This window comes from Trypanosoma equiperdum (assembly GCF_001457755.1).
Source record: "Trypanosoma equiperdum strain OVI genome assembly, contig: ctg_550, whole genome shotgun sequence".
NCBI classification, from domain to species: Eukaryota; Euglenozoa; class Kinetoplastea; order Trypanosomatida; family Trypanosomatidae; genus Trypanosoma; species Trypanosoma equiperdum.
Window position 1 is genome coordinate 1760 of NW_027124477.1, and position 11107 is coordinate 12866.

At 47.3% G+C, this 11107-nt stretch overlaps 4 protein-coding genes and 3 pseudogenes across 7 annotated transcripts in view; 2 read left to right on the top strand and 5 right to left on the bottom strand.

The window, feature by feature from the left end:
- Positions 1-296: 296 nt before the first annotated feature.
- Positions 297-824, bottom strand: TEOVI_000243800 (uncharacterized protein; the record flags this gene model as incomplete). The annotated part of the gene is made up of 1 exon (XM_067225518.1): positions 297-824. One exon carries the CDS (start codon positions 822-824, stop codon positions 297-299), a length of 528 nt encoding a protein of 175 aa, XP_067081619.1.
- A 490-nt stretch (positions 825-1314) lies between these two features.
- On the bottom strand, positions 1315-3150 carry TEOVI_000243900:pseudogene (annotated as a pseudogene). Its single transcript has one exon. A coding segment is annotated over exon 1 (1836 nt).
- Positions 3151-3501: 351 nt separating this feature from the next.
- Positions 3502-4482, bottom strand: TEOVI_000244000 (RNA polymerase III RPC4, putative; the record flags this gene model as incomplete). Its single annotated transcript, XM_067225519.1, has 1 exon — positions 3502-4482. The coding sequence occupies one exon, from the start codon at positions 4480-4482 to the stop codon at positions 3502-3504; it is 981 nt and encodes a 326-aa protein (XP_067081620.1).
- An 855-nt stretch (positions 4483-5337) lies between these two features.
- TEOVI_000244100 (Protein of unknown function (DUF2009), putative) lies at positions 5338-6804 on the bottom strand (the record flags this gene model as incomplete). Its single annotated transcript, XM_067225520.1, has 1 exon — positions 5338-6804. One exon carries the CDS (start codon positions 6802-6804, stop codon positions 5338-5340), a length of 1467 nt encoding a protein of 488 aa, XP_067081621.1.
- A 1006-nt stretch (positions 6805-7810) lies between these two features.
- TEOVI_000244200 (elongation factor 1-alpha, putative) lies at positions 7811-9667 on the bottom strand (the record flags this gene model as incomplete). Its single annotated transcript, XM_067225521.1, has 1 exon — positions 7811-9667. One exon carries the CDS (start codon positions 9665-9667, stop codon positions 7811-7813), a length of 1857 nt encoding a protein of 618 aa, XP_067081622.1.
- A 651-nt stretch (positions 9668-10318) lies between these two features.
- Positions 10319-10899, top strand: TEOVI_000244300:pseudogene (annotated as a pseudogene). The gene is given in 2 exon segments: positions 10319-10522; positions 10525-10899. Coding segments are annotated over 2 exon segments (579 nt in total).
- Positions 10900-11054: 155 nt separating this feature from the next.
- The window catches only part of TEOVI_000244400:pseudogene, a 427-nt pseudogene continuing 374 nt past the window's right edge, over positions 11055-11107 (top strand). Inside the window, exon 1 of the mRNA in view lies at positions 11055-11107. This exon is cut by the window's right edge and continues 19 nt beyond it. Coding sequence covers positions 11055-11107 — 53 coding nt within the window.

The following is an 11107-nucleotide window of genomic DNA, read 5'->3' on the forward strand; positions in this document are numbered from 1 at the left end:
CACTGTCTAACCTCCAATGAAGAGAAAAAGAGGGCACAAACCCAACAGCGGCGAGCACGCGCAATGGAGCAAATGCAGCATAACTGCGCTCAGACACGAGAACAACCAAACACGGTATCGCACGTGGAGAAAATTCAGATGCCTAAACGAGCGAATTGTTACCGAAGGCGATAAAAAAGCGAGGAGGAGGAGAGAAAAAAAAACGGGAGAAGGCACAAAAACACGAGACATTGATCGTGCAATGAGAATCAACACTCCGCACCTTCCTCCAATAAAAGTCTTTTGCCGCGTCGCAATCAGTCCTGCTTCTTGTCGGGATTAATAGCTTCGGCTTCACTAGCAAGAGGCGCTTCCCTTAAAGAGTAAACAACGTATACCGTCATTATCACTATAGTAGAAAATACCGCCATCAAACCGCCGCAGGTTCCCGGATCAACATCCGCAAAGGGAGCAACAATATGCATGCCGATGAGGAGGATTAAAATAGGAACAGTTAGCATGAGCACCGAAAACAAGAGAAAGACAGACGCAACCCGTTGGTTATGCGGCATTCTCATATTTTGTGCAAATAGACGGAAACCCGCTGCCTTATCCTTCAATGGACGAAATGCAGCCCTATTAAGTTCCTCACGTGCCTCCTTGGCCATGCGCAGAGTCTCCTTTGTTGACGGCTCATCGCCACTTTCGGCGTTATCACCGTTTAATAGAGAACTGTAGAGCTCTTTTCTAATATACTCACGTTCCCGATGCTCCTCTTCCTGAAGAGTCCGTAACGTGTCAGCACCTCCCTGAGGCTGCGGCCTCTCATCGTCAGCTCCGCTCATTTCCCCTCTGACATTATTATTATTATTATTTCAAAATTTAGGAAAAAAATGTGACGGAAAAGAAGGAAAAAGTGGGGAGATGTAAATTGTAACAGAAGCAGTGGTTGCTAATGATTAAAAAACTTGAGAACTAGAGGGGAAGTTTGATACCACAATCTCATAATAACACAAAGAGGTGGGGGAAATAACAAAATAATAACGAAATTAATACTCTACATCCGCTCGAGCTAGAGCTCCATACCCTTTCTTTCCTTCCAGGGGCATGAAACAAAAATCACCACATGATTGGCTGACACGGTAAACGCAACAAGGATTTAGCAAGCAAGTGCGGAGAGGAGGATATGCACAATATGATAATAGTTTCAACCAACGGAATCACTTTCTTTTTTTTTTCCGAAGCAACAACACACTACCCCACGAAACGGCACTACAAACTGCAGCTTTTCTTTTTCGTCGAGCAGGTGGTAAACGTTCGATCAGTTGTCCACCTCTATGAATTGTCTTCTATGAATCCAGCGTCAGGCAACCTCACATCCACCGCTGCGAGCGTTGAGAGGCTGTGTGAAGAAGTGACAGAGAGGCAAATACCCTCGTCAATCGCGTTGTCATCAAGGCGTTCCACAAGCACCTCACATGTTGAAACTGTGGATGGCAGAAGGAATGGCACACACAAAATTGAGTTTGATATTTTGTAAGTAGTACATGAACAACTTACTACAAGGGACAAGTCTCGTAATACCCCCTTGCTAATGTTTTGAATCTTTGCCCTAATCCTAAATACCGGGCCAAGGCCTTGAACGGATGTGATCATACGAACAGAATTGCCAAGCATGGGTACTGCAGGGGCGGCAGTTTTCTTCGGTGATACCGCCGGTTTGTGAGTATCTGAAAGTAGAGAGAGATATGCCTTCGCTGTTGTTAGGCGTAACATAGTTAAATCACGCTGGAACAAGCGGTGCATGTCAATGCTGTAGGCACGTTCCCTCTCTGCTTGTGCCACAAAAACATTTGTAAGGGGGGGGACAGGAATAGGAACGTCCTGTTCTCCCGGTGGTCCAGAATCCTGATTTCGCTTGCATTCGAAGGACGCGTTTCTATGTAACATCTCCACCACAAGGGTGCCGTTTTGCATAACAAGTATAAGTGCGGCATCTTCGCGCCCGTATCGTCCAAACTTCATGGCTGTTACCCTTCCGTACACTTGAGCCTCATGCAACAACGTTTTACCCACGTATACCCGAACCATACCACTCTTTAACGCCACAATGACCCCGCGAGCTTTGCCTGACGCAGAATCAAGTAGTGTAGCGATGCCTGTTATCGGAGAGGGAAGGAAGACACGCATCTCACACTTCCCCTTAAGTTTATAATACGAGAGCGTGTTTTGTGTTGTCGCAACTGCCACGAGATTTTCACAGAGTGCAATTTGCACGATAGCACCATCAGAATGAATAGAATAATCCGCTAATTCACCATTTTTCACTGTGTACACACAACCATCGCGGCAGGCCACAACGATGCGGTAGTCAACACGAAACGAGCCAAGGGACACGATGCACGTTGGAACACCGGGTAGTCGCACCCGGTGATGAACTCCCGTAAACTTCTCGGCCAGTACATATATATGACGCGTTTCTGTACCAATAACAAGGCAGCTACGGCCACCATCCTCTACACGGTCTAACGAAAGGGAACTTATGCACGTCACTACATCCTGCTCACTAAGGGGCTTAGTCTTATGGTATTGCACAAAACGTTCCCGCTCCTCCGTCCCCTGCAGTGCTAAGAGATCCGCTGACCGTGTTGACAGCTTCACGCCCGCCATCCGCCGCTCCTTCAACCTCGTGCACGCTTCTGCTGCAGAAATATTACCATTGCGAAGTTGCTCCCACACGGAAACATCGACCTCATCCAGTTCTACACACGGTACGGTAAAGCGGTACAGCGGCTTCATCTTACGGTACATGAAAACGTCTGGTCCGCAGGAAACTGCAATGACAGGAAGGTGTTGATCATCACCAGCTTCAGCAAAAACCACAGTAATCGCAGAGGGAACCGCTGAGAGCCGAATCTCTTCCGAAAGAGATGTACCGTCATATATCTTCAAAGTTTTGGAGGCGTCCGCCACAATCAGCTTATTGTCACCGTTACCATAGATGTCGGCAACCTCAACGCAATTTGAGAACGCCTGCAAACCTGCTAAACGGTCACGAAAGGCAAAGATCCAGAACTCTTTCTGTTGATTCTTTTCGGCATGATTCCTACCTAACTGCTCCCGACGCATGACTATGAACAGTCTATCCAAGGAAAAGAAAGGCATAAAACGCTAATAATAACAATCATTATTATTATTATTATTGTTCATATTATTTCGTTTGGATGGAACGCACAGTCCTCAACTTGGGGAAAGCTACATAAAAACTGAACCGGAGAAATAACAGTGTGAACTTGGACAAACAGACAAGCGCAATACCAGTTTGGGAAACCCGCCGTGGGTAACTTTCCCTATTCCACGACCAAGCGTCACCAGCGCTCACGCACTGCTACGAAGTCTCACATCCCAACAGACGCCTACCGTCGTGTGACACACCACCCACCAGCAGCTGATGTTACATAACGGCAACCGTACACCCACGCAACTGCCGGCACGCTTTCGTCCTGCACAAACCATGACCCTTCAGTGCGCGTCGACGTTGATGCTGGGAGTGCATACAAGCTTCTTTGAAAGTAGTCCCAGTTGGTAGCACCTCGCCATATCCGTAGGCTGTTGGGCTGGCGTAACGGCCGACACGACATTACACGCCTCGGTGCCTACGGCTGAGTAGCCCTCCACTGCTACATCGTAACAAACACCGCCAATCTCCATGATCATACGCCCGCTTTTATACACTTTAATTTCTCCCACCTTTCCAGGAGGAAGGTTAGAGAGCCGAAAGGGTGGGTCCGCCTGGAATCGGGGTAACTGAAACCACACAAGTTCACCCACATTGCGGCGCCCAACGTCCGCCTCAACGTCAAGAGCATTGGCAGAAGCATGAAGAACATCACGATCGAAGCGCAAGTTGTCCTGTCGGCTGCTCTTCAATTCCTTTTCATATCCTTTTAGGAAGGCAATGCCATCATTCCCCGTCTCCGCCACCGGCACCTTCACATCACCCTCGACAGAAAACTCCGCCTCATGCTTCGGCTCTGCAGAAACATTGCTGTCCAGTGGGGTTGGACGATAAACGGTTGTTGCGGGGTTCTCCGACTCCATCTCAAGTACTGAAGACATGGTGTTCTCCGGAAGGTGCTCCGACGTGGGGGGCAAATTTGAGAAGTCACGCGTGAGTGCCCTGACGGCAGCTGCTGCAACGGCCACACGACCGAATCCTCGCAAACGCTCACTGCCACCGGGGGTTGCAGCACCTGCGTTGTGAAGTGCTCCTGAGGGTGCAGAGGACACACCGTTTGCGACATGTTGTTGTGCGGAATACAGTTGCTGTTCTCGTTCCTTCTGCTCCTGCTGAAGTGCAGCCTCCTGTTGAAGTCGCAAGCGCTCCAGCTGCACAAAACTCAGGTTGTCTAAAGCTGTGGGGGATTCCGACACGTCGGGTTCTTCCTTAGCTCGGACAATATGCCGTGGCTTAAACTTAAGGTTGGGGACCTTAGGTGGCATCGCGCCCGACACTCAGGGGTCTGATGTTGCGGGGAAAATAGGTGTCGAGGGAGAAAGGAGAGAGTGTAGGTACTTCAATAACGACACGCTCTTCTTTACTGGCTGCCATCCCATGTGCCCAACAAGAAGGGAAGAGGAGAAACAGGGGTAGGGGGAAATGGAACCTTACTGTTCTTTTTGGAGGACTTTAATTAAACAGCCTTTCCACAAGCAGATAAAACATTTTAAATACCAAAATAACTCTGTTAAGCGTCAACTGACATTACCGCGGCCTCTACGTCGTTCGGTGTGTATGTTCGTCACAATGGGAGAGTGGAGAGGGATACAGTGCCACTAATGTGTTGCATGAAGCATCGCTCCAGACCTTGTGTAGGGTCGTGTGGAAAACCAACAGTCCCACCATGGCACCAGAACCCAAATTGTCAAACATTGGAGACTACTTCCCTTCTCCTCCCCTTACACGCACACCATTCGGTACACTTCCGCTGCCGTATTTTTTTTCGCTTCGGATTCACCTCCCCATCAGCTGGTGTTCGCCGTTTGCATTCTCGTTCTCTTTTTAAATGACGAGTCTGACAACCGCACCAAACGATAAAACCAAAGAAAGAAGCGAAGCAAGGGTAAACCCGTAATCATTCATATATATATATATATATATATTTGACATTCCATAATTCACAATCCCTTCCCTTTAATTTATTGCTTTCGGGAGGGTGGTATCAATGGCACGTACATACACATTGAAAGGAATTAAAACAACAAACAAAAGGCCAACAGCAAGAGGTATTAGTTACCGACAACCCACAACCACCCGCACACAGATACCGTGCGCTACAATTCCCCTTTACTAATACCTCATAGACTGAGGTCACCGTCGAAGGAGCTAAAGCCAGCCAACAAAAAAAGTGGGTAGAACGGTTTGAAGCGGATGCTGTTGCACCAATTCCACGCGCTTGTTAATCGGCCATCAACGCAGCTTCCTGCGTCATCCATGTTATCACCTCCACTGCCATCAAAACCGTGTCGAAAGAAATCACGAAGAATAGCCAGTTTAGCTCCAGTTGGGCTACCCCAAATCTCTTTTACGTACGCCTTGTGCTCGGGGCTCTCCTCCAGTTTGTCTATATGACTAACAGTTCGAAGGATGGGTATAATTATTCGAGACACCTGACCATATTTGTCAATAAAGTGAAAGGCATTCGGCACCTGGTCATCACCCAAGTGGATGCGCTCGGAGCCCACCCATTCACCTAGCTCTTTCTTCGTTTCCTGCACAACTTCGTGAATTGCATTGTACAGATTTGGCGCTTTTTGCACGCGCTGATAACCCTGGCCGGTGGAGCGAAACTCATAAGGTTCATTTGGGTTTAACATGTCTTCCTCCGCAATTGTCCACAATGAAAACATGCGGCGGCAAATGTTTTTCCAGAGAGAGAGGCTCTGTAATACAAAGAAATATTGACGTCTATGGTTGTGAGTGAGCCGACTTCCGCCTTCCCCTTCTACAATATTCAAATCTGTAGCTTCTGTCACATTGTTCGGTGAAAAGTGCTGGAGCAAAAGATTCAGTAACTCATTGGTGCTTTCTACATTTTCATTTGCGAACTGGTTAGCGTCATTGAGACTCCGGATGGCTATCTCCACCTCGTCCTGCGATCTCCCGGATTTCCTACTATATTCCTTTACGACAGAGCTGACGGTTACATCCTTCCGGCGCAGCGCCTCGTTGAGTTTGCTTCTCTTTTCCATGAAAGGTACCGGTGTAATGCACAGCGGCAGACGTTTGTCCTGCAGCATATCCTCCACACCCAAGTAACTGCAGTAACGCCCGACAGTGATGATTCTCTCTGCAACTGGGAAACCCAGCGCCTCCTTCACATTCTGGTTCTGCACTGCATCCTGAATCATATACAAGAACTTGACGTAGTCTGTTCTAATGAGATCTGGATTCATCATTTTGTATCGACGATATGTTTCCACGGCGGACTGAATATCTCTTGCGAACGGTGTGAAATCCTTGTCTCTATAAAGGGCCCCTCCCTTCTCAACATCCAAACCAACAATAAGACCACTGAGTGCGCTCGTAACTTCCTTGACGATAACGCTGTCCCTCTTGTTACCTTTCAGAGTAGATTCGTTGTCAACCTTATCCGTGTAATGGGAAGCCATGACAATGCCCCGCATGAGTCGCTGCACCTTGCGCTCTTTGGGGTTAAGGCGCAGGGGAATGTAATCCGCGTGAGCAATCGGCTCGGGCATAAGGTCATAGTCTGCCCCGGTGTTACCGTTAACACTATTGGAACGAAGCCCAAAGAGGTTCATTGCTTGACGTCGTCAGCCTTCCAGATAAATGTATATGTATATATGTATTTTTGGATATATATATATATATATAATGTTTGGCTGATGGTGTTGTGAACAACCCGCCTTCTTCCCACCCCTGCTTACGGGTTATCCCAATACGTTCCAATTGCCTTGCCTTTACTTTGCTCTCCCTATTTTCCTCTCTACTTACTGTTTCCTCCTTGTTTTACCCAGTGATCAAATTCACTTAATATATCCCTCCCCTCCCACGGTTTTGCTTCGTCACCAAATACCGCCCTTTGCAGTCTGTAAGTGCACGAGTGGCAAAATAGTGAACGGATGCAATATATAACCGAATATTTAAATGTATAAAGATGTTTTCTTATTTACCTTTTGTGCTGCAGAGCACTCGAGTCAGGCAAACCGGCAACCGCCGTCGAAATCCTTTACTAAACAAGTTAAAGAGAAAATTAGACCCACCCGCTTACAAGAGTATAATATTGAAAAGCGTGCGAAAAACGCATTGGGAGCGTGAAGTATATGAGGAATATAAGAAAAATCAGCATGAAATCACAAAAAGAGTGCAAAAATGGAAGGAAAAGAGATTATAAGCATGAATCAAGAAACGCAACAACAGGGGACGGTGAGTGAGGTGATGGATCAGGCAAAAATAAGTAATTCTTTTTTTTTAAAAAAAAAAGGGACCTCAAATTAGAAAGTCCGTGGTATTAACCGCTGTAAATGGAGGTGGCCTTAGTGGCAATATAGTCCCCTCGCAATATACTAACAACAGAACAGTACGCCATCTGCGCGATGTCAAGCAGGGTGACTGCAGGCAGGTGCACAAATAGGTCCCGACCGCCCGGAGACACCGCTACCCCGCACAAACAGACGCACACAATTATATATTATGCACTGCTGCACCTCGTCTAACCCCTTGCCTCTGCATCCCTAGCGGAGTTAACGTGGACGACGGTTGCAAAGGGATTTCCCAAGCGCAATCTCTGCCAACGTGGTGGTCGGCTCAAAGCATGATCGACTCCACCAGTCCACCAGCCACAGTTTCACCATCCTGCTGCAGCACGAAACGACCCAAAGAACGACACACTTCCGCGGGTTCCAAAGCAACCTTCCGCTCGGCCCTAAATACGATAATCGCCTGTGTTGACTTGGGAATGCACTTCACCATGCCAGATGACCAGTTTCCACAGCGGTCCATTTTGGAAACAAGGACCAGAACTTGGAGTTGCACCGTTAATGCGTGGCACACCATCGTAAAACGGGCACCGGGCAAGATGGACTTCTGTAGTGTGGTGTATGTTTGTATGCGCGCCTTGAAATCTGTTGAGCAGCGTGTTGCGTCACCACTACCGGCTTTGCATCCCACACATCCCGGTCCAAGACCCACAAGAGAAGAGGCGGTGTCAATCACAATTGTGTCGCCCGCAAAAGCGGCGGGGACGAGCCCACCCATTGTAGGTTTTTCTATGGATCGAACTTGCACCTTCACATCTGCCGGAACGAACAGCAACTTCTCCCCTTTCTGCACATTTCCGCATTCCACCTTGCAAAAGATCCTCGAATCTTGTACGTCCTGCACACTCAGTCGTAGCAGAGTGCCCATCATCCTACTTTCTAGCGGACATTGATCAAGCAGCACCACCAACGACGGCCCTTTATACCAAGGTGTCAGCCCCACATCAACGACGTTGATGTTTGTTCCCTGAATACCACTAACTGGGCAGAAGCCAGCGACCGCATCTTCCTTGAAGTGAACCTGCTTCAACAGGTATTTGAGCTCGCGAACAACGAAATCATAGCGCTCTTGGCTGTAACCAACCGAATCCATTTTGTTCACAGCTACAACTATGTGCCCCACGCCCAGCATCTTCAGTATCACAAGATGCTCTTTCGTCCCATGAGCAAGTCCCACCTCAAACTCGGAGGTGCCTGCAGTCACAACGAGAAGTGCTGCATCAGCCTGTGCTGCACTGCTCATCATATTAAGGACATAATCCTTGTGACCGGGCGCATCTAGAACGTGGATGCGACGATGCTCCGTCTCAAAGCAGTACGACCCCGCGTCGATTGTTACGCCACGTCGACGTTCCTCCTCCGATTGATCGAGTAACCAGGCAAATTTAAACGACTCCTTCTTCATTTGGCGAGCGTTCTTCTCGTTACGGTCCACCTCTGACTGTGTGACCTTCCCCAGCATCAACAACAAATGCCCGATGGTTGTGCTCTTGCCTGCATCAACATGACCAGCGACGATAAATGTGCAATCCAGTTTGCTTGGGTCAGGAGCTATTTCCTTGACCATGTCCTTCTTACCTTTATGTTGTTGTTGCTGCTGCTGCCGTTGTTGCTGCAGCTGCGCTGAGGAGGGGGAAAAATCAACTGCTGCTCCGATCTGTTCCTTGGTGGAAGCCGTCATACTGGTTTCTCGCTTTGCAGTTGATCCCACCTTTAGCGACCGACCTTTACCAGGAATTGGAGTTGATACGGCAGGGCGCACAACAGTTGAAGTCACTGCACTTACTGCCTGGCACACGTCGTAATTACACGCGCGCAACGCCTCGACGGCACGCGGCGTATCACACCTGCACGTACCGTTAGTTGTCAACAACTGCTCATAGAAGCCCGGTAAAAGCGTTTGGAGCAACTCATAATCAACGTCTTGCTTATCTAAACGGTGAATATCCGACTCCTCTGGTTTTTGACCCTCCAAATTATCCGTTCTGCTGACACCAGCGGGTTGCTGCGCTTCCTCACCTCCATAATAACCCTCCCCCTCCTCATAGTAGTAATCTTCTTCTTCGTAGTAGTCGTCATCCATGTAGTCATCCAGTTCATTGTAAAACTTCCTGTGGCGATTCATATTATTCCACTTCCTACGCTGCTGTACTTCCCCTCCCTCTACCGACAGTACCGCAAATCAACTAATTTTGTTGCGTAAATTATATATATATATATATATATATAAGCAAAGACCGCACACAAGAGCAGCGTAAGTGTGAAAAAAAAGAGAAATAAGGGAAAAGACAGATGGAGTTTGTAGTGACTATTGCAGAACCCCAAGTTCTTTCCGCAGAAGCAGCAACCGCGATAAAAACATTTTCTTTTTTTTTTCATATTGTGTTTAGTTTTTTTTTGGAATAACCGCTGCGACGATTTCTCCTTCCTTTTACTCTTTTTGTTATTTTATGGTGAATTGGAAAGAGGGAGGGAGCAGATCGCACTTCTTAGCCAACCTCCCACCCAATCCCCATTTTCCTTTTTTTTTCCCTCTCGTTACTCCTCTTGACTTTTTTTGTTATTTCACCGTTTTACTTTTATTTTTTTTTGTTTGCTTTTCTTTTAGTTCCTTCAGAAGCACCTTAATGTTCCTTTCCTCATACCATTTCCTTCACCTTTTTTTTCTTTCTCTCCGACTCCTTCAGCACACTTATTGTATTAATAATAATAATAATAATAATAGAGGCAGCATCCTCGCCCTCTCCCCAAACCCCACAAAGGACCGTTCACACAAATGCACGTCCACACACACACAAACGAATATAAGGAGGTAAATAGCCCTCATTCCTTTTTTTTGTTTGTTTCCTTCCTTTCATCTTCTTTTGTTCCTTTCGCCCATTTCATTCTTTCCTTTCCATTATGCACTACACGATGCCCTCGCATTGGCGGCGCAACACGTCACTCATTTTCTTCCTTTTCTCCTGGCGCCCCTTCCTTTTTTTTTCCTTCATTCATCTCCGGATTCACTCCTCTGCTCGTGGCACTGGTACTCAACACTTTGAAAGGAAGAATGACGAGGGGAATCATTTCATGGTGAAACAAAAGAAAATAAGAGGGATAAAAGAAAAAACAGCGATTACCCCACGGGCTTCACTTCACTTCACTTCGCTCCCTTTCCTTCTGTCTGGTCGTACCGTTGCGCTTTCGCTCTCATTTATTGTTCATCATTACCATTATCAACACCACTCTAACCACTACTCCCAATTCCCCACCACTCACCACCAACCTCCTTTTGCCGTTACATCAAACAATAAAGAAAAGGAAAAGCACGAGGTAAAGTGGAAGAGGGGAATTAAAAACAGAGGAGAGGTCTGAAATGGTTGCCAAAACCCCATCAGTACGATATAATGATAAATAAATGAAGGAATAATTGAGTACAGTAACCGATGCCATATCATATGAAAGGGACAAGTTTGGCAGGGGAGAAGACAAATGGCGTGGAGGGAAGTTGACAAATAAAAAGGTAGAAAATGAACGTCACAGAGAATCCCGTTTGGGCGTTCCTTTTTTCCCCCCCCCCCCC